The 25,840-nt window shown below is 37.1% G+C and overlaps 1 protein-coding gene across 1 annotated transcript in view; it reads left to right on the forward strand.

Annotated features, from left to right (window-relative positions):
* LOC123511313 (dihydrolipoyllysine-residue acetyltransferase component of pyruvate dehydrogenase complex, mitochondrial-like) overlaps positions 1-25,840 on the forward strand; it is a 308,658-nt gene that overhangs the window by 89,100 nt on the left and 193,718 nt on the right. Inside the window, exon 4 of the mRNA XM_045267094.1 lies at positions 9,548-9,838. Coding sequence (XP_045123029.1) covers positions 9,548-9,838 — 291 coding nt within the window. The remainder of the gene's footprint in view (positions 1-9,547; positions 9,839-25,840) is intronic.

The following is a 25,840-nucleotide window of genomic DNA, read 5'->3' on the forward strand; positions in this document are numbered from 1 at the left end:
AGAAAAGTGAGATGTGACAAAGATTGTGAACTACTCCAGGAAGACTTGGACAGAATATGGAAATGGAGCTGTACATGGCAAATGGAGTTCAACACGACAAAATGCAAGAAATTAGAGTTTGGCAAGAGTGAAAGAAGAATCAGGAGTATGTACAAGATAGGAAATGAAGACATAAAACCAGTCATGAAGAAAAAGACCTTGGGGTGACAATTACCAATGACCTATCGCCAGAGAGACATATAAACAAAATAATTGGAGAAGTATTGAACTTATTGAGGAACATAAGAGTGGCGTTCAGTATATTTAGATGAAGAAATGATGAAGAAAATAATTACTGCAATGATAAGACCAAGGCTTGAATATGCAACAATACAGTGGGCTCGAACTTAAAGAAACACATAAGGAAACTAGAGAAAGTACAGAGGGCTGCAACAAAAATGGTGCCTGACTTAAGAGATTTGACTTATGAAGACAGACTGAACAGAATGCAACTTCCGACCCTGGAAAACAGAAGAGAAAGGGGAGACCTGATAGCAATATACAGAGTGATGATTGGCATGGAAAAAATGGATAGGGAAGATCTGTGTATGTGGAATGAAAGAGTGTCGAGAGGGCATGGGAAAAAACTAAAAAAGGCCACTTATAGGAGAAATGTGAAAAAATATAGCGTCCCTCATAGAAGGGTGGAAGCATGGAATAGTTTAGATGTGGAAGTGGTCAACGCAAGGAATATTCATGATTTTAAGAAAAAGCTGGACATTAGTAGATATGGAGACGGGACAGTACGAGCATAGCTCCTTTCCCGTATGTTACAATTAGGTAAATTAGGTAAATACACACACACACACACACACACACACACACACAAGGCTTATTTTCAGGAGGTGATTCAAGAACAACTTAAAGAAAAAGAAGAAAATATGACAAGCAAAATGATAGGAGTCCTCAAGACAAAAGAAAATTTAGTTAGAGAAATTGCAGAAAAAAAGAAGAGTGTAGTCGTATTTGGAATAAAAAAAAAAAATAAAATATAGACCAAAAGAGAAAAAGAAGAAATGAAATCAGTCAAAGACCTACTAAAGAATCTAAACGATGAAGATAGGCAGAACTTGGAAGAGGAAGTAGAAGAAATAAACAGAATGGGACCATATCAAGAAGGAAAAACGAGACCAATTAAAATACTACTAAAATCATAAGCAGCAACAGAAGAAATATTAAATAGAACAACTAAACTCAGAGAAACAGAAAGCAGCAAGGATATCTATATAAAGAAAAATAGAAATGAGGAAGAAAGGAAGAGATACAATGAACTGGCAGCAGCAGTAAGGGAAAAGAATAATGAAAGGTCAGAAGAGGAGAAGAAGGCATTTTTTTGGAGAATTCTAGGAGACATGATAAGAAAATGGTATATAAACGAGAAGGAAGAGAAAAAAGTGGAACAAGTTTAACTAAAAATGATAAAGGCAAAAGACTAAAAATTATGTATACAAACATAGATGTGGTTTCATCAAGTAAACTAGAATTAAGAGATTACATAAAGAAAGAAAATCCAGATATTGTATGCCTGGCTGAAACAAAACTAAGTAAGGCAATCAAAATAGACTTAGATAATAGGTATAATGTATGGAGAAGAGACAGAGTGGGTAAAGGAGGAGGAGGAGTCATGATTATGTTAAGGAAGGAGATAGTGATAAACTAAGTGGAATATTGGGAAGGAAAAGCAGAAGTATTGTATATTAAGATGCATATTAATAAAAAAGAGTTAACAATCATTGTAACATATGTGCCACCAAAAACAAATTCATGGAACAATCAAGAATATAAAGACATGATAGATGACACAATAAGGAGTCTAACGAGAATCGTTAAAGAAAGGAGAGAAGTGATATTAATAGGAGATTTCAGTTGTAAGAAGTGGACTGGGAAAATTATGAAAGTGGTATGGGGAAAGAAGCCTGGGGAGAAAGAATCTTGAACCTAATGATAGACAATATGATGGACCAGAGAGTAAAGGAATGCCCAAGATTCAGAGGAAACGACGAGCCGGCGAGATTGGACCTAGTTTTTACAAGGGGTATACAAATGAATGATGATATAAGATATGAATGCCCATTGGGAAAGAGTGACCATGCAGTATTAGAAATAGATATAGAAGAGGGAAAGGAAGATAGAGATGATTCATACAAAGGAGACCGATTAAATTACAGAAAGGCTGATATTGAGAATCTCAAGAACTATTTTAAAAACGTAGACTGGGAGGAGATGGAAAACTCAGAGACAATGCAAGAGAAATATAACTTATTTTTGGAAATACAGGCAAGCCCCGTTTAATGAAGGGGTTACGTTCCTAAAAAAACTCTTCGTTAAGCGAAACTTCGAAAATCGAACCGATTATAACAAGTATAACCCCTGATTTGAAATTCCATTGAGAGTAAGCAAAGTGAGAGTGCATCATAGTACAGTAAAAGGTTTAATGAAAGTAAAAATTATGAAGTTAAACATTTAGGTAGTTTAATTTAAGTCATTATAATGTACACTAATGTATGTATGTACGTAACTTTATAATGTTGATGATCTTAACTTTATGAAGGGAGGGAGAGTGAAACGGGAAATACACTAACCGGGAACCTGTGGAATGTAAACAAAGTGCGCATCATGGTACTGCATACAAAACTTATGTACCACATTTCCACAAGGCTTTCCATTTTATCCATTGTAGAGTCACAAGTTCTGGTGTTTTTTTTTAGCTTGCAAGGAAGATGAGGTCTCACTAGCCTTCTTAACCCGTAAAGTCCGACAGGCCTTAAATAGGGCTGCATTGCACACTTCCGACAGTCCTTAAATGGGGCAGCTACTTTGAGCGCTAATAAAAACCGCGCTAGCATTGGTAGCGCTGCTATATTTGGTCATGACGTAGGCCTATGGTAGTACTGTCGGCTCCCAGGAAGCACACCGCTCTAGCCAGCTTTTTTTTTTTTTTTTTTTTAAAGGGGTGAAGAGGAGGTAGCTAGCTGAAGAGAAAGTGGGTGGGAAGAGAAGGGGTGAAGGAAAGTAAGAGAGAGATAGATGGTGGGATTGACTACCTTGCTAATTTTAGGCTCTAGCCAGCTAGTCTCCCGCAAATTTCTGTGAGGTGCGTGAGCGTCGTGTCGCGGTGATAATTATTTACGATTTACGTATTTACTTATTTAAGGAACTATTATTTACAACTATGGCTACTGGTGCTAAGAGGAAGCTAAAGTTTAGTGATAAAAGTGATAGACAAGGCGGGACAAGACGGAAAGTGCACAGGTTGGAGGTAGATCCCGACCCGCTATTGTGACAACATCGTCACCCACGCTTGATAAAACATACGTAACTATAATCAGCCAATATGAGTGAAAACACGAAAAACATGTGAAAACACATAAAAACATGAGCAGTGCCTTACATTATGTAAGAATACACATAAAAGCACCTCCCCCGAGTTGCCGCTACCACAATCTTCTCCAATTATCGGTTATTATTCTGAGACAACCATAGTGAGTAGAGCAATAAAAACTTGTAGGATGATGCATTGTCATGTCTACTAACAGCAGATTTTTTTCCAGAGTAATTTATAAGAGTTGATTTTTTTATGATAATTTCGGTAATGGGAGGGTGCGAATTTTGCGGCCATCGGTCTTAGCAGGTTAATAGAGTGTCTTGACTTGAAAATAGTAGACAGTAGATGGAGTCAAGCTATGGTGGGAAGCAATGTTATTAGTTTTCTGGCCTCTCTCTTGTCTGTGAATAATACCCAGCTTCACTTCGAGAGTAAGACACTTCCTGGTCTTCTTAGGAATGTTAGGCCACATTGCAGGGTGTTTTGGTGGTAAGTTGAACTAAGGAAGATGAGCTGCTGGTGACGCTGTTATGTTTTGACTGGGCAGTGAGTGGTGCGTGTGATCTTGATCTTGATCTTGATGCTACAGGTGACACAGAATTTCTTCTGAGTCAGGCCTTTGTATCGGCAGAGCCTGTGTTGTCCACGAGAGGCTTGATCTTGATCTTTATTCTATAGGTGTCTCAGGATTTCCCCTGAGGCAGGCCTTAGTACCAGCAGCTCCTGATGTATTCAAAAGCCTGTCAGCTTGCATGATACAGTGGGGCTTTCAAATTTTGAAAAAAATTACCTGGATAAAACTTCGTTAAAGTGAGTTTGATGTTCGTTAAACGAGCAGATGGTATAAAAATGAAACCTTCATTATAGCGAAATTTCGTTGTGTGAACCTTCGTTAAACGGGGGTTGCCTGTATACAAAACGAGTCAGGGAATATGTCCTGAAATATAGACCTAAAGAAGAAGGAAAGAAAGATTGGTTTAATGCAAGGTGTGCTAGGGCAAAGGAGAAAAGATATGGAGCATGGAAAAGGTGGAGGAGAAATAGAAATCCAGCAAATAAGGAAAATTTCAAGGCAGTGAGAAATGAATATGTTAAGGTGAGGAAGGAAGAGGAAAAGAACTTCGAAAAGGACATTGTCGAAAAATGTAAGGAGCAACCAAAATTGTTCTATAGATTCATAAATGGAAAAATTAGGCAAAAAGAAACAATAGAAAGGTTAAAAGAAGAGAGCGGGATGGTGGAAGACCCAAAAAACAAAAAGAAAACTGTGGTAGTGACCCTAAAATGTTTTTAAAATTCATAAATGGAAAACTAAATAAATGGGAGGCAATAGAAAAAGTAAAAGATTGGGAAGAAGTATATGAGGATGCTAGAGATATAGCTGAAATATTGAACGACAACTTTTGCAAAGTTGTCGTAAAGGAGGAGCATTTTACAGGAGGAAGGCCTACGGAATTAAAGTAAATGCAGGACATCATGGTTACTAAAGAAGATATAAGGAAAATTATAAGTTACTTGGATATTGATAAATCAATGGGGCCTGATGGCATATCTGGGAGGTTGCTGAAAGAATGTAAGGATCAATTGTTGAACCCCATATATGATATTGTGGAAACCTCCATACAAACAGGAATAGTCCCGAAAGATTTGAAAAGAGCTGACATTGTGCCTATATATAAGAATGGAAGTAGAATGGAACCGTTAAATTACAGACCAGTATTGTTGACTAGTATATTGTGCAAGGTATGTGAAGAAGTAATTAAAGGAAAGTGGAGTGAGTATCTAGAAAGTGAAAACATTCTGAGTGAAAGGCAGTTTGGTTTCAGAAAAGAAAGATCGTGCGTATCCAATTTATTATGTTTTTATTCAAGAGTGACTGACATAATACAACATAGAGAGGGATGGGTGGATGCTATTTACGTGGACTTGAGAAAGGCCTTTGATAAAGTGCCACACAATAGACTGATGTGGAAACTAAAGAAGATTGGAGGAGTAAGTGATAAACTAGCAAAATGGATGGAAAATTACTTAGTGGGAAGAGAAATGCATTGGGCCCTCTCAGATGACATGAGTGGATACCGTATCTGTGAATTTTTCTTACCATATATTGAATTGAAGGTAGTAATTTCCAAATACCGTAACTGAATTTACCAGATAAAGAATTACTGTATAACGAGGACTTACTGTACTCGTAAGTCCAGAGTGTCTCAGTGTGGTTCTCGTTAGAAGCAGTGTGGGTGCACGTGACATCAAGTTGAATTAAATAAATCGCGTTATTTAATCATATCTACTTAAGTATCAAGTTGCATTGAATTGAAATTGTGTTACTCAAATTTGCGCTGATCGAGAGTTGACTGTACCTCATTGCACTTCTGATTTTACTAACTGCATGTATCTTCTACTCCAGTAGCCTCATTGCATAAGACTTGCTTTTTTTTTTTTTCCTCCCTATTGTTATGTAAGAGTTAACTAGTATTGTTAATCATTCATCCTTTTATCTGGTAAACTTTAGATCTCCTGCTTCTGTATTTTCCCATCAGGTTCATAAGGCTTCCAAAGATGAAGACCATTGAGGGCATGGAAAACATCATTGGAAAGAATTTTAATCAGTGGCATGAAAGTCAGAATGGGGAGGAGAGGGATGAAGAAGCCAGGAATCAGCCAAGGTAGAGTTATTAGCAAAGGTTTGAGAGAAGAATTTAACTCTAAAAGTAGATTTTTTATGTAAGAGGAAAAATCTGGCCAACAAAGAGATAAAAAAAATGAACCATTTAGTGGCCAGTCCCCTTACAGATCTGGAAGGATTAGCTAGAAGACGGAAAAATGTCTTGAAACCTCTCTTTTAAATTAAGTCAATTGGAAATACAGACACAGGCAGGGAGTTCCAGAGTTTATCAAAGAAATATATGAATAATTGAGAGTACTGGTTAACTGGCATTAGAGAGTTGGACAGAATAGGGACGAGAGGAAAAAGAAAAAGCCTTGTGCAGCGAGGCCACGTGATAGGAGGCATGCAGTAAACAAGATCAGAAGAGCATAAAAATAGTAGTAGAAGATAGCAAGAGATGGTAGTGGTACCATCAGGATGAAAAAAAGGAAGGAAGGATGAAGAAGTAAAGTTATTGGACATATTTTTGGCTAGATGCCAGAATTCTCAAGGGGGAGTTAGATCTTGAAAGATTTTAACACTTCTATAAGTGAAGGAATTCTTGGCAAGTTGAAGAACAAATTTGGCATGATTCTGGGCAGAAAGATAAAATGCATGTGATTCAGGTGATGTAAGGCTCAAGTATCCTTTTTTTTTTAGCAACCCTCATATAATGCATAGCACAAAAACAGGCTGAGTTAAACCATGGTTTGGAAGTTTTATGTTTAGAGAAAATTTGAGGGTAAAAGTACAGAATAGGACCTCCCCCTTTTCCTCCATCCCACCCTTCCCCTGCCTCAGCAAGTTTGGGGGACTGTGGGGAATTGGGGAACCAAAAGAGGTGAGATATGGCGATCCAAAACAATCTAAGGACAAAAACTGCCGGTTTTTAAGGAAAAATTTGGAAAATGTAAACATTCACCGATAATTTCCACTGAAGTTATCTTAACCTAACATAATAACATGCTAGCCGGTGGGCTGTGCCCCCTAGCCCCCCCATAAACTATCCTAACCTAACCTTACCTTACCAGAAAAAATTGTAAATGTAAAATTTCATGGATAATTTTTGTTGAAATTATTCCTAACTTAACCTAACCCCCCCTCCCTAAACTATCCTAACCTAACCTAACTGTCCACCTAACCTAACCTAACCTTACCACAAACACTAACCCAGCTTAACCAAAATACAAACACTAACATACAGAATGTAAGTCCACAATGATTTGGTTTTTGGTATTTTTGTTTAGTGTTTGCATTTTGGTTAAGCTAGGTTAGTGTTCATGGTAATGTTAGGTTGGATTAGGTTAGGTAAGGTAAGGTTAGGATAGTTTAGGGGGAATCCAGGGGGCACAGTTCCCCAGTTAGCATGTTATTATGTTAGATTAGGATAATTTCAGCTAAAATTATCCATGAATTTTTACATTCTCCAAATTTTTCCTTCAAAAAAAGGGTTGTTATTGTCCTTAGATTTTTGTTTTCGGATCGCCATTTCTCGCCTCTTTTGTACCCCGCCCCCCCACCTAAAACTCCTGATTCCCCACAGTCCCCCAAGCTTGCTGGGGCAAGTGGGAAGGATGGGATGGAGGAAAAGGGAGAGGTCCTGTTCTGTACTTTTACCAAGGTGAGCAATGTATCCCTCCATGCCAGACACTATCACCTCTGTTATGTGCTTAACACATAAAGATGAGTCCCTGACACAAAAGTAGTAGTCTTTCCACAGATCAGCATAATACCTTCTCAAGTTCCCCCATATGACTAAGGCAAAACTCCAGAAACATCTTTACGTTACTGGATCTTGAGAAAGGATTGGAGAAATAGGACGAGATACAAATACGAGATTATGATCAGTGGAGCCCAATGGAGAAAATAGTGTAACAGGATAAGCAGAAGGATGAGAGTTTAGGAAAAAAATAAAGAATGTTGGAAGTATCCCCAAGTGGGTAAAAAACATGAGTAGGGTGTTGCACTAGTTGCTCTAGGTTATGGAGGATAGGAAAGTTGAATGCTAGTTCACCAGGATGTTGAATGAAGGGAGAGGTAAGCTAAAGCTTGTGGTGAACATTGAAGTCTCCAAAAATGTAGATCTCCATGATAGGAAAGAGACAAAATATGCTTCACTTTTGAAGTTAGTCAAAGAATTTCATATAGTAAGAAGAATTAAATTTGGTTAGAGAGTGACTGAAATCGTAGCCAGATGGTGGAAAACTTGGAAGATTCGAAAGTATGGACATGACACCAAGTCAAGTTATTGTGCTCATGTACACAGCATACAGAAATGAGCTTTAGAACAAAAATGAAGATAGAAAAAGTAGAAGGGAGCAAAAAAGGGGCTACTGTCAGTTGCCTCAGCCACCTGTGTTTTAGTGAGGAAAAGATGAGGTTTAGTAGATTTCAAATTTGGATGTTAAGTCCAAGACCATAAATGGTACAGAAATTGATGAAGATAGAATTAAGACATTTTCGATGAATACCAGGAAAGCAAGTCAACTGGGGGTATTTATGTTCCATTACAAAGAAGTGGACTCCAAGGATGATGTAGGAGTTGCCATTTTAATTTTGAATTTTAAGAAGGATGTGTTCGTCAATAGGTGCATGTAGTTTTGTGTGAAGGAGGAGAGTTGTCTAGCTGTGACTGTTCCCTTGAGTTGTGAGATGCAAAGGGAAATGTTCAGTGATGGCACAGCCAACTTTAATGGTAAGTTCACAGAACCTCTTAGACTAGTTTATTAGACCAGTACTAGTGCTATTGGATCTCACTGGGAGTAAATTGTTTTTTGGGATGTCTACTGCCTCTTTCATCAGGGCTTTTTTTTTTTTTTATTAATTTTTTGTTGTTCTTGTTTAGTGACCCTCTTACAGAATAAAAAAAATTCACATACTGACAAAATCAAGGTGATCATAAAACTTAGACGTCTTGCTACTGAGAAAAGCTATTGGGAAAATGAAGTGCAGTAATGATAGCATTGTGGGTCATTGAAAGAGCCACATGTGCCTCAGGATTACTCCTGAGTTAGCTGAAAATTTTGTTTACTTTGAGGCTCTTCATCAGAATCACAATTACCTTATTTCAAAGTTTGAATTGTTGTCTTATGTACTATTGTCTCCTTTAAATACATTAAAACAAAATAAATATTCATAGGAGATATGAATTAGTAATAAACTGCTTGTTCTGCTTAGTTATACTATTCAAGATCAAGTAGCTCATGTTTAAGAACAGAATTATAATACCAGCCTTAGAGTCCCCCAGGTTGGATTGGCCAAAGCAATTATGGCTTTACAATTTTTTTTATGTGATTTGTTAAAAAGGGAGATGTTTAGTAACCAAGATTCCAGTACTTGTAATTAATTATATAAGAATGAGCTTTATGTGCAGTTTCAAATGGAACATAACTTCTCACATCATCAGAACATCCCTGTATTGATATATCACTGAATACATCAGAACCATTCATCATTATCCATTTTTTTATGTGTGATTGAGACCTTCAGATAGAATGAAAAAAATGCAATATTAAAGATTGCTTTCTTGACAACAGCTGTTGTGCATCATTGTGAGTGATGAGAAGGATGTAGCTGCTTTCAAGGATTACAAGGCACCAGAGGAACCCAGTTCTACTGATGCTGCTGCACCACCACCATCACTATCACCAACACCTGCTTCTGCTGCTGCACCACCACCAACACCAGTTGCTGCTGCACCACCAACACCACTTCCTGCTACATCACCAACACCACATCTTACTGCCTCAGGCACTGCCCCTGGACGTCTTGTCTTTGCCTCTCCTTATGCAAAGAAGATTGCTGGTGAACATAATGTTGACTTGTCGGTAAGGCCTAGTCAATCTTTTCACATACAAGATATGTGCAAATTTATCCATAGATATGTAATAAGTCAAAGAATTAGTTTGAAGTTAGCAGATAGAGAACAAATAATAACAAAAAAGTTAAAATGGTATGTAATATATTTAGAATTTAAGAATGTGGAGCAATTAATGATCCATTATAGAGGACAAGTGGATGTAACTTCAAATTATCTTTAAGAACTAGTGATGTGGTCGGAATTCTATGAGTAAATACTTAGTGGTGCAGAGTTAGGGTGGCGTTAAGTCATGACTGGATTGGTGTCAATTCTTCAGAGAATAGATCTGAGGAAGCAGCCTGTATATGCAACAAGTTTTAGCTACATACTGAACTTCATGAGAATAGTCTGATGGGTAGGGAGAGTGGTTACTAACTTACTACTTCAGTGATGCAATTAACTCTATGAATGTGATCAAACAAAAAATTTGCTAAGTATTCATTTAATCTTACAATTTCACTTCATGACCATTTAGCTGACAACCGGTAGTCAACAAGAGCTTTAGTATGGTTCCTCAAGTGTATCAAGCCACCTGAATGTGAAAAAAAATGGAGCTTTTAAGTAAGAACAACATTTCATTTCCCCAAAATTTGTAACTTAACTAAACAACAGATATAATAACAGTCTATTTTATCATAATAGTGTTAAAATAGGTGACTTAAAACAGAATGACAAATGAAAGCACTGAATGGATTAGTCCCCATTGTGATGTTGGAGTAGGTAGTAGACACCTACTGAAATGATAATTTACTCCCAGTGAGGCCTAATTGCACTAGTTCAGGGGCTGCTGTGAACCTTCCATTAAAGCTAGTTGTGACCTTGCTGAACATTTCCCTTTGTGTCTCACAACTCAAGGGGGCAGTCACAGCCTGTCCTCTAAAGACAACTCTCCTAATTCTCATAAAACTACATACACTTACCTTACACACACCCTTCTCTTAAAATTCAAAATTTAAATAATGGCAACTCCAAACCCAGCCTTAGAGTCACCTTCTAGGAAGGGGATCAGAAATGTCCCCAGGTTGGATTGCCCTCTCGTTAGCAACCCAAAATGTCTTGACACCTCCCTCAACTTTTTCTACATTAACTACTGCAACATTCGCAGTCTTAGATCTAATTTTCAATCTGTGGAACACCACCTGTCCTCAACTAAACCTCATCTTCTTTTCCTCACTGAAATACAGCTGTTTGAGGCAACTGATGTAGCCCCTTCTCCATTCCTTCCTACTTTCTCTATTCTCATTTTCATTCTGAAGTTGGATGTTGCATCTATGTGCACAATGACTTAACTTGCTTTCGTGTCCATGCTCTTGAGTCTTCCGAGTTTTCCACCATCTGGCTCAAACTTAACCCCTTTCCGCCGGATGTTAAAAAAGCCCGACTGCATGATATACGGTTGGTAGTGACGCGCGCCCGAGCGCGGGAAACTCGTGCAAGCTTGTCATACTTATCGTCTTTGTGTATTATGCTGCTATTTTTTAGTCACTATATCGCCTTCAAAGAGGAAAGTGGACGCTTCTCTCGGAGAAAAAAGAGAGAGAGAGAGAGAGAGAGTGTGACATTTGCTAATATTTTAGACACCAGCGGGACGCATGTAGCTTATCTTCGAGAGGAAGAGGGGAGGAGGGAAGGAGAGGAAACGAATGGAGGAGAGCAAGAGAGAGAGAGAGAGAGAGAGAGAGAGAGAGAGAGAGAGAGAGAGAGAGAGAGAGAGAGAGAGATTAGAAAATTTGTTGTTTTGTATTGTGTGTGTGTGTGTGTGTGTGTGTGTGTGTGTGTGTGTGTGTGTGTATTTACCTAGTTGTATTTACGTAGTTGTAGTTTTACAGGGCCTGGGCTTTATGCTCGTGTGGTCCCGTCTCCATATCTACACTTATCCAATTTTTCTTTAAAACTATGTACACTCTTTGCTGACACCACTTCCTCACTGAAACTGTTCCAAGTTTCAACACATCTTTGCGGGAAACTAAATTTTTAACATCTCTCAGACATCGTCCCTTCCTTAGTTTCTTACTATGCGATCTTGTGCTTCTAAAGTCATATTCTTCTCTCAGGATCAGTTTCTCATTATCCACTTCATCCATTCCGTTAATCAATTTATAAACTTGTATCAGATCCCCTCTCTCTCTTCTCTGCTCCAAGGTTGGTAGATTCATAGCCTTTAGTCTCTCCTCATATGTCATCCCTTTAAATTCTGGAACCATTCTTGTAGCCATTTTTTGTAGTCTCTCTAATTTTCTTATGTGTTTCTTTTTATGGGGAGTCCACACAACTCCTGCATATTCCAATCTAGGTCTTATTTTAGTACTTATCAATTTCTTCATCATTTCCTTGTCCATATAGTGAAATGCTACTCCAATATTCCTTAGCAAATTATACGTCTCTCTGAAAATTCTATCAATATAAAATATGGCTTACCGGTTGATTATTTTTTTCCATTGTCACTCCCAAGTCCTTTTCCTTTTTTACTTTTTCTAGTTCTACTCCATCTCCCATCTTATAGATTCCCACAGGTCGTCTTTCACTTTTTCCCATTTCCATGACATGGCTTTTGTCCACATTGAATTCCATCTCCCATTTTTTGCTCCATTTCCAGATCTTGTTTAAGTCTTCCTGTAGTATTTCACAATCCTCTTTTTGTTTAATGACTGCACAGTTTTGCATCGTCCGCAAACAGATTTATGTAGCAGTTCACTCCCTCTGGCATGTCATTTATATATACGAGAAAAAGTATTGGTGCCAATACTGACCCCTGTGGCACTCCGCTGTCTACTGTTCTCCACTTGGACTTCATATCTTTAACTATCGTCCTTATTTCTCTCCCCCTTAAGTAATTCTTCATCCATCTCAATGTGCTTCCTTTTAAGCCACCCTTCTCCTCTAACTTCCATAGTAATCTTTCATGTGGCACTTTATCAAAAGCCTTTTTTAGATCTAAATAAATACAGTCAACCCATCCTCTCTCTCTTGTACTTTATCAACTATTCTAGAGTAGAAACTCAATAAATTTGTTACACATGACCGACCTTTTCTAAAACCAAATTGGCTATTTGATAATATTTTGTTGTCTTCAAGAAACTCAATCCATTGCTTCTTTATTACTTTTCACACATCTTGCATATTACACTAGTTAGTGATACCGGTCTGTAATTTAAAGGTTCTTCCTTCCTTCCGCTCTTATATATGGGAACCACCTCAGCTCTTTTCCACTCCACTGGCACTGTTCCATTTTCAATTGAGCATTTTATGATGTTGTATATTGGACTTGCTAGTTCTTCCCTACATTCTTTCAGTATTCTGCCTGAGACTTCATCCGGTCCCATTGCCTTTTCCTCATCTAGTTCCGTCATCAACTTTTTTATTTCAAGCTTGGTTACTTTAATCTCTTTCATATAGACAGTCTCTCTATTACCCTGTGGTCTTTCAAATTTGGATTCCTTAGTAAAGACCTCATGAAATTTACTATTTAACAGTTCTGCCATACTTTTGGGTCTTCCACCATTCTGTTTTCTCCTTTTAACCTTTCTATTGTTTCTTTTTGTCTTATTTTTCCATTTATGAATCTGTAGAACAATTTTGGTTGTTCCTTACATTTTTCGACAATGTCCTTTTCATAGTTCTTCTTCTTCCTTTCTCACCTTAGCATATTCATTTCTTGCTGTTTTGAAGTTTTCCTTATTTTCTGGATTTCTGTTTCTTCTCCACCTTTTCCATGCTCCATCTCGTTTCTCCTTTGCCCTAGCACATCTTGCATTAAACCAATCTTTCTTTCCTTCTTCTTTAGGTCTATATTTCGGGACATATTCCTGACCCCAGTTTTGTATATTTCCAAAAATAAGTTATATTTCTCTTGAACCGTTAATGAGTTTTCCATCTCCTCCCAGTTTACGTTTTAAAATAGTTCTTGAGATTCTCAATATCAGCCTTTCTGTAATTTAATCGGTCTCCTTTGTATGATTCATCTCTATCTTCCTTTCCTTCTTCTATATCCATTTCTAATATTACATGGTCACTCTTTCCCAATGGGCACTTGTATCTTATATCATCGTTAATTGGTATATCCCTTGTAAAACTAGGTCTAATCTTGCCGGCTCATCGTTTCCTCTGAATCTTGTGTTTTCCTTTACTCTTTGGACCATCAAATTATCTATCATTAGGTTCAGGAATCTATCTCCCAGGCATCTTCCCCCATACCACTTTCATAATTTTCCCAGTCTACCTCTTTACAGTTGAAATCTCCTACCAATATCACTTTTCTCCTTTCCTTAATGATTCTTGTAAGACTCCTTATTGTGTCATCTATCATGTCTCTATATTCTTGGTTAGTCCATGAGTTTGTTTTGGTGGCACATATGTTCCAATGATTGTTAACTCCTTTTTATTAATATGCATCTTAACATACAGTATTTCTGATTTTCCTTCCCAAACTCCACTTGATTTACCACTATCTCCTTCCTTAACATCATCATGACTCCTCCTCCTCCTTTACCCACTCTGTCTCTCCTCCATATATTATACCTTTTATCTATGTCTATTTTATTGCCTCATTTAACTTTGTTTCCACCAGGCATACAATATCTGGTTCTTCTTTCTTTATGTAATCTCTTAATTCTAATTTACTAGATAAAATCCCATCTATATTTGTATACATCATTTTTAATCTCTTGTTCTTATCATTTTTAGTTAAACTTGCTCCATTTTTTTCTCTTCTTTCTCTTTTATATATCATTTCCTTATCCTGTCTCCTATAATTCTCCAAAAAATATGCCTTCTTCTCCTTCTCTGACCTTTCATTATTTTTTTCCTTTGCTTCTGCCACCAGTTCATTGTGTCTCTTCCTTTCCTTCTCGTTTCTATTTTTCTTTATATATATATATCTTTGCAACCTTCTGTTTCTCTGAGTTTAGTTTTTCTATATAGTACTTCTTCTGCTGCTGCTTGTGATTTTAGTAATATCTTAATTGGTCTCACTGTTCCTTCTTGATATGGTCCCATTCTATGGATTTCTTCTACTTCCTCTTCTAAGTTCTGTCTGTCCTTATCATTCAGATGTTTTAGTAGGTCTTTTACTGATTTCATTTCGTTTTTTTCCCTTCTTGGTCTATATTTAACATTTTTTTCTTTCAGTCCAAAAATAATTACACTCTTCTTTTTTCCGCAATTTCTCTTACTAAATTTTCTTTTTTCTTGAGGACTCCTATCATTTTGCTTGTCATATTTTCATCTCTTTCTTTTAACTGTTCTTGAAATACTTCTTGAAATGATTCCTTGTCTTTCTTATCTTAGATTCTCCATGCTTGTACTTTTTTTTTAATTACGTCTTGTACTCTTTCTTCTTCTTTGTTAACTAGATCTTTTAGCTTCTCTTTTTCTTTCTCGGCTTTACCGAGTCTTTCTTCCATCAATTTCCATCAATTGTAGTTCGCTATTTGGACTTTTAATTCTTCATTTTCGGTTCTTAGCCTAGTTTCGTTTTCTTCCACTCTTTTTATCCTTTCTTTCAATTTCTGGAGCTCTTTATCCTATTGTTCATTCTCTTTCATTCCCATATTCTCCTTTATCAATTTATCTAATTTACGTTCGATAGTCAAGACTCTATCAAATAGTGAAGTTTGCGCCGTATCAAAGCCTTTAAATTCTCTTTCTCCCTCACCAACATTGTCATCATCAGCTTTCATTCTTTCCCTTGTCACATACCTGCATTTAGATGGAATCTCTTTCTCACTCATTATTTTTTAACACTGTATTCATGAAAAAAAAAAAAAAAAAAAGAGTCCACACTTTTCGCCCAGGCCACTGCAAACCCAAACAAAGGTAGTGAAGATCAGCTGATTCTCGGGAGCGACGGTATTGCGTGTTTCCTCTACCGCATCTCGTCTGTGTGATTCACTGTTTGATCTGCTGCAGTCTCTGACGAGACAGCCAGACGTTACCCTACACGTGAAAGGAGACACACCCAAATATCTCCACCCGGCCGGGGAATCGAACCCCGGTCATTTGGCTTGTAAAGCCAGTGCTCTAACCACTGAGCTACCGGGCCGTGTGTGTGTGTATTTACTTAGTTGTATTTACCTAGTTGTAGTTTTACAGGGCCTGGGCTTTATGCTCGTGTGGCCCCATCTCCATATCTACACTTATCCAATCTTACTTTAAAAGTGTGCACACTCTTTGCAGACACTACTTCTTCATCTAAACTGTTCCACGTCTCAATACATCTCTGCGGGAATCTATATTTTTTAATATCTCTCAGAGATCTTCCCTTTCTCAGCTTTTTACTATGCGATCTTGTGCTTCGGATGTCGTATTCTTCTCTCAAGATCAGTTTCTCATTATCCACTTGGTCCATTCCGTTGATCAATTTATAGACTTGTATCAGGTCTCCTCTCTCCCTTTTTTGTTCCAAGGTTGGTAGATCCATAGCCTTTAGTCTCTCCTCATATGTCATCCCTTCAAGTTCTGGGACCATTCTTGTAGCCATTTTTTGTAGCCTCTCCAATTTTCTTATGTGTTTCTTTTTATGAGGGGTCCACACTACTCCTGCATATTCCAATCTAGGTCTTATTATAGTATTTATCAGTTTCTTCATCATTTCTTTGTGTATGTAGTGAAATGCTACTCCAATATTCCTCAGCAAATTATATGTTTCTCTAAAAATTCTATCAATATGGCTTACTGGTTGATTGTTTTCTTCCATCGTCACTCCTAAGTCCTTTTTCTTTTTGACTTTCTGCTGTTCTACACCATCTCCCATCTTATAGATTCCCACAGGTCGTCTTTCACTCTTTCCCATTTCCATGACATGGCTTTTGTTCACATTGAATTCCATTTCCCACTTCTTACTCCATTCCCAGATCTTATTTAGGTCTTCTTGCAGTATTTCACAATACTCCTTTTGCTTTATAACTCTGCACAGTTTCGTATCATCCGCAAACAAATTTATGTAGCTGTTCACTTCTTCTGGCATGTCGTTAATATAAATGAGGAAAAGTATTGGTGCCAATACTGACCCCTGTAGCACTGCGCTTTCTACTGCTCTCCACTTGGACTTCATATCTTTAACTACTGTCCTTATTTCTCTCCCCCTCAAATAATTTTCTATGCATCTCAATGTGCTTCCTTTTAAGCCACCCTTCTCCTCTAACTTCCACAGTAATCTTGCGTGTGGAACTTTGTCAAACGCCTTTTTTAAATCCAAGTAGATGCAGTCAACCCATCCCTCTCTCTCTTGTACTCTATCAACTATTCTAGAATAGAAACTCAATAAATTAGTTACACAAGACCGTCCTTTTCTAAAACCAAATTGGCTATTTGATATTAATTTGTTGTCTTCAAGGAACTCGATCCATTGTTTCTTTATTATTCTTTCACACATCTTGCATATTACACTAGTTAGTGATACCGGTCTGTAATTTAAAGGTTCTTCTTTCCTTCCACTCTTATATATGGGAACCACCTCAGCTCTTTTCCATTCTACTGGCACTGTTCCATTTTCTATTGAGCATTTTATGATGTTGTATATAGGACTTGCTAGTTCTTCCCTACATTCTTTCAGTATTCTGCCTGAGACTTCATCCGGACCCATTGCCTTCTCTTCATCCAGTTCCTTCATTAACTCTTTTATTTCAAGCTTGGTTACTTTAATCTCTTTCATATAGATTGTCTCTCTATTACCCTGTGGCCTCTCTAATTTAGATTCTTTAGTAAAGACCTCCTGGAATTTTTTATTTAATAATTCTGCCATACTTTTTGGGTCTTCCACCATCCCGTTCTCTCCTTTTAATCTTTCTATTGTTTCTTTTTGCCTAATTTTTCCATTTATGAATCTATAGAACAATTTTGGTTGCTCCTTACATTTTTCGACAATATCTTTTTCGAAGTTCTTTTCCTCTTCCTTCCTCACCTTAACATATTCATTTATCGCTGCCTTGAAGTTTTCCTTGTTTGTTGGATTCCTATTTCTCCTCCACCTTTTCCATGCTCCATCTCTTTTCTCCTTTGCCCTAGCACACCTTGCATTAAACCAATCTTTCTTTCCTTCTTCTTTTGGTCTATATTTTGGGACATATTCCCTGACTCCTGTTTTGTATATTTCCAAAAATAAGTTATATTTGTCTTGCATTGTCTCTGAGTTTTCCATCTCTTCCCAGTCTACGTTTTTAAAATAGTTCTTGAGATTCTCAATATCAGCCATTTTGTAATTTAATCGGTCTCCTTTGTATGAATCGTCTCTATCTTCCTTTCCTTCTTCTATATCTATTTCTAATATTGCATGGTCACTCTTTCCCAATGGGCACTTATATCTTATATCGTCATTCATTTGTATACCCCTTGTAAAAACCAGGTCCAATCTAGCCGGCTCGTCGTTTCCTCTGAATCTTGTGCATTCCTTTACTCTCTGGTCCATCATATTGTCTATCATTAGGTTTAAGAATCTTTCTCCCAGGCTTCTTCCCCATACCACTTTCATAATTTTCCCAGTCCACTTCTTTACAGTTGAAATCTCCTACTAATATCACTTTTCTCCTTTCTTTAACGATTCTCATTAGACTCCTTATTGTGTCATCTATCATGTCTTTATATTCTTGATTGGTCCATGAATTTGTTTTGGTGGCACATATGTTACAATGATTGTTATCTCTTTTTTATTAATATGCATCTTAATATACAATACTTCTGCTTTTCCTTCCCCACATTCCACTTGATTGATCACTATCTCCTTCCTTAACATTATCATGACTCCTCCTTCTCCTTTACCTTCTCTGTCTCTTCTCCATACATTATACCTATTATCCAAGACTATTTTGATTTCCTCATTTAGTTTTGTTTCAGCCAGGCATACAATATCTGGATTTTCTTTTCTTATGTAATCTCTTAATTCTAATTTACTTGATAAAATGATGTTCATATACATCATTTTTAGTCTTTTCCCTTTATCATTTTTAGTTAAACTTGTTCCACTTTTTTCTCTTCCTTCTCGTTTATATACCATTTCCTTATCCTGTCTCCTAGAATTCTCCAAAAAAATGCCTTCTTCTCCTCTTCTGACCTTTCATTATTCTTTTCCCTTACTGCTGCTGCCAGTTCATTGTATCTCTTCCTTTCTTCCTCATTTCTATTTTTCTTTATATAGATATCCTTGCAGCCTTCTGTTTCTCTAAGTTTTATTGTTCTATATAATATTTCTTCTGTTGCTGCTTGTGATTTTAGTAATATTTTAATTGGTCTCATTTTTCCTTCTTGATATGGTCCCATTCTGTTTATTTCTTCTACTTCCTCTTCTAAGTTCTGGCTATCTTCGTCATTAAGATTCTTCAGTAGGTCTTTGACTGATTTCATTTCTCCTTTTTCTCTTTTTGGTCTATATTTTATATTTTTTTCTTTTATTCCAAATACGACTACACTCTTTTTTTTTTCTGCAATTTCTCTAACTAGATTTTCTTTTGTCTTGAGGACTCCTATCATTTTGTTTGTTATATTTTCTTTTTTTTTTTTAAGTTGTTCTTGAATCACCTCCTGAAAATCGGCCTTATCTTTCTTATCTTGGACTCTCCATGCTTGTTCTTCTTTTTTAATCAAGTTCTGTACTCTTTCCTCTTCCTTGTTTACTAGATCTTTCAGCTTCTCCTTTTCTTTCTCGGCTTTACCGAGTCCTTCTTCCATCTGCTTCTTGTAGTTAGCTACTTCCTTTTTTAGTTCTTCGTTTTCCGCTCTTAGCCTAGCTTCATTTTCTTCCACTTTTCTTATCCTTTCTCTCAGTCTTATAAACTCCATTTCCTGTTCTTTATTCTCTTTCATTTCCATCTTCTCCTTCATCAGTTTATGTAGTTTACATTCAATATTTGACACTCTCTTAAGTAGTGAAGTTGTCGTCGCATCGAACCCTTCGAATACGTGTTTTCCCTCACCGTCATAGTCATCATCAGCCCTTTCTCTATCCTCATGTCTGCATTTGGATGGAATATCTTTTTCACTCATTATTCTTTAATAATTGATTTCATGGAGAGAAAAAAAAAATGAGTCCACACTACCTGCCCAGGCCACTGTAAATACTATACAACAGGTGTAGTGAAGATCAGCTGATCGTCGGAACTGCGCCAGTGCGTCCGCCCACAACCGTGTCTCTCGAATGTGTATTCACCTAGTTGTATTCACCTAGTTGTAATTTTACAGGGCCTGGGTATACTCGTGTGGTCCCGTCTCCATATCTACACACATCCAACTTTCCTTTAAAACTGTGCACACTCCTCGCTGACACCACCTCCTCACTCAAACCATTCCACACCTCCACACATCTTTGTGGGAAACTATATTTTTTCACATCCTTCAAGCATATTCCCTTGGCTATCTTTTTACTATGCGATCTTGAAGTTCTACTTAAGTTTTCCTCTCTCAACATCATATGCTCATTATCCACTTCATCCAGTCCACTCAACAGTTTATAAACCTGTATTAAATCTCCTCTTTCTCTTCTTTGTTCCAAGATAGGCAAATTAATTTCTTTTAATCTCTCCTCATAGGTCATTTCTGCCAATTCTGGAACCATTTTTGTTGCCATTCTCTGCAATCTCTCCAACTTCCTTATATGCTTCTTTTTATAAGGGGACCAAACCACTCCAGCATATTCCAATCTTGGTCTAATTACCATACTAATTAATTTCTTCATCATATCTTTATCCATATAATGGAAGGCTAATCCAATATTTTTTATCAAATTATACGTTTCTCCAAACATCTTATCAATATGAGCCTCAAACTGCCCATGGTCTTGTATTATCACTCCCAAATCCTTTTCCTTTTCCACCTTTTTCAACACTACTTCTTCACCCATCTTATATGACCCTCTTGGCCTTCTTCCACTCTTTCCCATCTCCATCACATGACTCTTGCTCAGATTAAATTCCATTTGCCACCTCTTGCTCCACTCCCAAATCTTATCCAGATCTGCCTGTAAAATTTCACAATTTTCTTCACTCTTCACACACCTACACAACTTCGCATCATCCGCAAACAAATTAATATAACTGTTTACTCCCCTCTGGCATGTCATTTATATATACCAGGAAAAGTATTGGTGCCAGCACTGAGCCTTGTGGGACTCCACTCTCCACCACCAACCAGTCCGACCTTGCATCCCTTATTACCGTTCTCATCTCCCTCCATCTCAAGTAGTTTTCCATCCACTTTAACACTTTTCCTTTCAGTCCTCCATAAATCTCTACTTTCCATAACAGTCTCTCGTGAGGTACCTTGTCAAAAGCTTTCTTTAAATCCAAATATACACAGTCCATCCATCCTCTCTCTCCTGTATTTTGTCAACCACTCTTGAATAAAAGCTCAGTAGATTTGTTACACATGACCTCCCTTTCCTGTAGCCAAATTGATGATCCGATAATAACTTATGATCCTCCAGGAACCGTATCCAATATTTCTTTATCACCCTCTCACAAATCTTACCGACCACACTTGTTAGAGACACAGGTCTATAGTTAAGAGGCTCTTCCTTACTGCCTCCCTTATAAATGGGCACCACTTCAGCTCTCTTCCACTCTACTGGTACTTCCCGTTTCTAATGAGCACCTTATAATATCATATAATGGATCAATCAATTCTTCTCTACACTCCTTCAATAATTTTCCTGAAACTTCATCTGGTCCCATCGCTTTATCATCTTTAAGTTCCTCCAACATTTTATATAACTCCTTTTTAGGTATCTTAATGGCCTCCATGTGCACATTTCCTTGTATATTCTGTGGCTTTACAAACATTGTTTCTTTAGTAAATACTTGCTGAAACCTATTATTTAGCAATTCCGCTATATTCTTAGGATCATCTACTATCCCTTGCTCTCCTTTTAATCTTTCAATGGACTCTCTCTTTTTAAGTTTACCATTTATGAACCTGTAAAACAATTTTGGGTGTTCCTTACTCTTGTCTACAATATCTTTTTCAAATTTTCTTTCTTCCTCTCTCCTTACCCTCACATACTCATTTCTTGCCACTCTATAATTCTCCTTATTTAGTATATTCCTGCTCTTTTCCATCTTTTCCAAGCCACATCTCTCTTTTCTTAGCCTTAACACAAGTTGCATTAAACCAATCCTTTCTTCCTTCCTCTCTTGGTTTATACTTTGGTACAAATTTCATAACTCCTTCATTATAATATTTCATAAAAATCTCATATTTCTTTTGCACTTCTCTGATTTGTAACATCTCCTCCCAATCTAATTTTCTGAAATAATTTTTCAAACTTTCTGTGTCCATCTTTCTATAATTCAATCTACCACTCCTGTATATCTCGTCCTTCCTTCGCTGTGTTGTTGCTATCTGCATTTCCATAACCACATGATCACTCTTTCCCAAAGGACACTTGTATTGTATATCTCCACATAGGTACACTTCTCTTGTTAACACCAAATCCAGTCTAGTCGGTTCATCATCTCCTCTATATCTAGTATTTTCCTTCACCCTCTGTTCCATCATATTTTCCATCATTAGATTAAGAAATCTCTCTCCCATGCTTCTTCTCCAACACCACTTACTAGATTTTCCCAATCCACCTCCTTACAATTAAAATCTCCTACTAGTATCACCTTTCTTTTCCAGATAATACACTTTCCAAACTCTGTAAAGTATCCTTGATCATATTGTCGTATTCCCTTAATGTCCAAGAATTTGTTTTAGGAGGTACATAGGTCACCATAATTATTAATTCTTTTCCATCACTTTTTATCCTTATGCTTATCACTTCTGCGTTGTTCTTCCCATACCAAACCTTATCCACATTTATTTCTTTCTTCGTCATAATCATAACTCCTCCTCCACCTTTACTCTCCTATCCTTTCTCCATATATTATATTTATTATCCAAATTTATCTTTGTTTTTTTCATGCAATTTTGTCTCAGTCAAACACACGATATCAGGCTTCTCCACTATCATATAGTCTTGCAATTCCAATCTACTTGACAGTATCCCATCTATATTAGTATACATTACGGTCCACCCACTGCTCCCTCTAGGGGTTCCTCCGTATTCCTTCTTTCCATATACCACTTTCTGACTCTCTCTCCTATAACTCTCCAAAAAAACTTTTCTCTTTCCTTCTCAGACCGCTCATCATTTTTCCTTCTCGCCTCTTCCACTAATTCCTTATATCTTCTCCTCTCTTCCTCTGTGTGTGTGTGTGTGTGTGTGTTTACCTAGTTGTATTTACCTAGTTGTAGTTTTACAGGGCCTGGGCTTTATGCTCGTGTGGTCCCGTCTCCATATCTACACTTATCCAATTTTTCTTTAAAACTATGTACACTCTTTGCTGATACCACTTCCTCACTCAAACTGTTCCAAGTCTCAACACATCTTTGCGGGAAACTAAATTTTTTAACATCTCTCAGACATCGTCCCTTCCTTAGTTTCTTACTATGCGATCTTGTGCTTATAAAGTCATATTCTTCTCTCAGGATCAGTTTCTCATTATCCACTTCATCCATTCCGTTAATCAATTTATAAACTTGTATCAGATCCTCTCTCTCTTCTCTGCTCCAAGGTTGGTAGATCCATTGCCTTTAGTCTCTCCTCATATGCCATCCCTTTAAATTCTGGAACCATACTTGTAGCCATTTTTGTAGTCTCTAATTTTCTTATGTGTTTCTTTTTGGGAGTCCACAACTCCTGCATATTCCAATCTAGGTCTTATTTTAGTACTTATCAATTTCTTCATCATTTCCTTGTCCATATAGTGTAATGCTACTCCAATATTCCTTAGCAAATTATCGTCTCTCTGAAAATTCTATCAATATGGCTAACCGGTTGATTATTTTCTTCCATTGTCACTCCCAAGTCCTTTTCCTTTTTTACTTTTTCTAGTTCTACTCCATCTCCATCTTATAGATTCCCACTGGTCGTCTTTCACTTTTTCCCATTTCCATGACATGGCTTTTGTCCACATTGAATTCCATCTCCCATTTTTTGCTCCATTTCCAGATCTTGTTTAAGTCTTCCTGTAGTATTTCACAATCCTCTTTTGTTTAATGACTCTGCACAGTTTCGCATCGTCCGCAAACAGATTTATGTAGCTGTTCACTCCTCTGGCATGTCATTTATATATACGAGAAAAGTATTGGTGCCAATACTGACCCTGTGGCACTCCGCTGTCTACTGTTCTCCACTTGGACTTCATATCTTTAACTATCGTCCTTATTTCTCTCCCCTTAAGTAATTCTTCATCCATCTCAATGTGCTTCCTTTTAAGCCACCCTTCTCCTCTAACTTCCATAGTAATCTTTCATGTGGCACTTTATCAAAAGCCTTTTTTAGATCTAAATAAATACAGTCAATCCATCCTCTCTCTCTTGTACTTTATCAACTATTCTAGAGTAGAAACTCAATAAATTTGTCACACATGACCGACCTTTTCTAAAACCAAATTGGCTATTTGATAATATTTTGTTGTCTTCAAGAAACTCGATCCATTGCTTCTTTATTACTTTTTCACACATCTTGCATATTACACTAGTTAGTGATACCGGTCTGTAATTTAAAGGTTCTTCCTTCCTTCCGCTCTTATATATGGGAACCACCTCAGCTCTTTTCCACTCCACTGGCACTGTTCCATTTTCTATTGAGCATTTTATGATGTTGTATATTGGACTTGCTAGTTCTTCCCTACATTCTTTCAGTATTCTGCCTGAGACTTCATCCGGTCCCATTGCCTTTTCCTCATCCAATTCCGTCATCAACTTTTTATTTCAAGCTTGGTTACTTTAATCTCTTTCATATAGACAGTCTCTCTATTACCCTGTGGTCTTTCAAATTTGGATTCCTTAGTAAAGACCTCATGAAATTTACTATTTAACAGTTCTGCCATACTTTTGGGTCTTCCACCATTCCGTTCTCTCCTTTTAACCTTTCTATTGTTTCTTTTTGTCTTATTTTTCCATTTATGAATCTGTAGAACAATTTTGGTTGTTCCTTACATTTTTCGACAATGTCCTTTTCATAGTTCTTTTCTTCTTCCTTTCTCACCTTAGCATATTCATTTCTTGCTGTTTTGAAGTTTTCCTTATTTTCTGGATTTCTGTTTCTTCTCCACCTTTTCCATGCTCCATCTCGTTTCTCCTTTGCCCTAGCACATCTTGCATTAAACCAATCTTTCTTTCCTTCTTCTTTAGGTCTATATTTGGAACATATTCCCTGACCCCAGTTTTGTATATTTCCAAAAATAAGTTATATTTCTCTTGAACCGTTAATGAGTTTTCCATCTCCTCCCAGTTTACGTTTTAAAATAGTTCTTGAGATTCTCAATATCAGCCTTTCTGTAATTTAATCGGTCTCCTTTGTATGATTCATCTCTATCTTCCTTTCCTTCTTCTATATCCATCTCTAATATTACATGGTCACTCTTTCCCAATGGGCACTTGTATCTTATATCATCGTTAATTGGTATATCCTTGTAAAAACTAGGTCTAATCTTGCCGGCTCATCGTTTCCTCTGAATCTTGTGTTTTCCTTTACTCTTTGGACCATCAAATTATCTATCATTAGGTTCAGGAATCTATCTCCCAGGCATCTTCCCCATACCACTTTCATAATTTTCCCAGTCTACCTCCTTACAGTTGAAATCTCCTATCAATATCACTTTTCTCCTTTCCTTAATGATTCTTGTAAGACTCCTTATTGTGTCATCTATCATGTCTCTATATTCTTGGTTTGTCCATGAGTTTGTTTTGGTGGCACATATGTTCCAATGATTGTTAACTCCTTTTGTTAATATGCATCTTAACATACAGTATTTCTGATTTTCCTTCCCAAACTCCACTTGATTTACCACTATCTCCTTCCTTAACATCATCATGACTCCTCCTCCTCCTTTACCCCTCTCTCTCTCCTCCATATATTATACCTTTTATCTATGTCTATTTTATTGCCTCATTTAACTTTGTTTCCACCAGGCATACAATATCTGGTTCTTCTTTC

Source organism: Portunus trituberculatus, chromosome 31 (assembly GCF_017591435.1).
Source record: "Portunus trituberculatus isolate SZX2019 chromosome 31, ASM1759143v1, whole genome shotgun sequence".
In the NCBI taxonomy this organism is placed as follows: Eukaryota; Metazoa; Arthropoda; class Malacostraca; order Decapoda; family Portunidae; genus Portunus; species Portunus trituberculatus.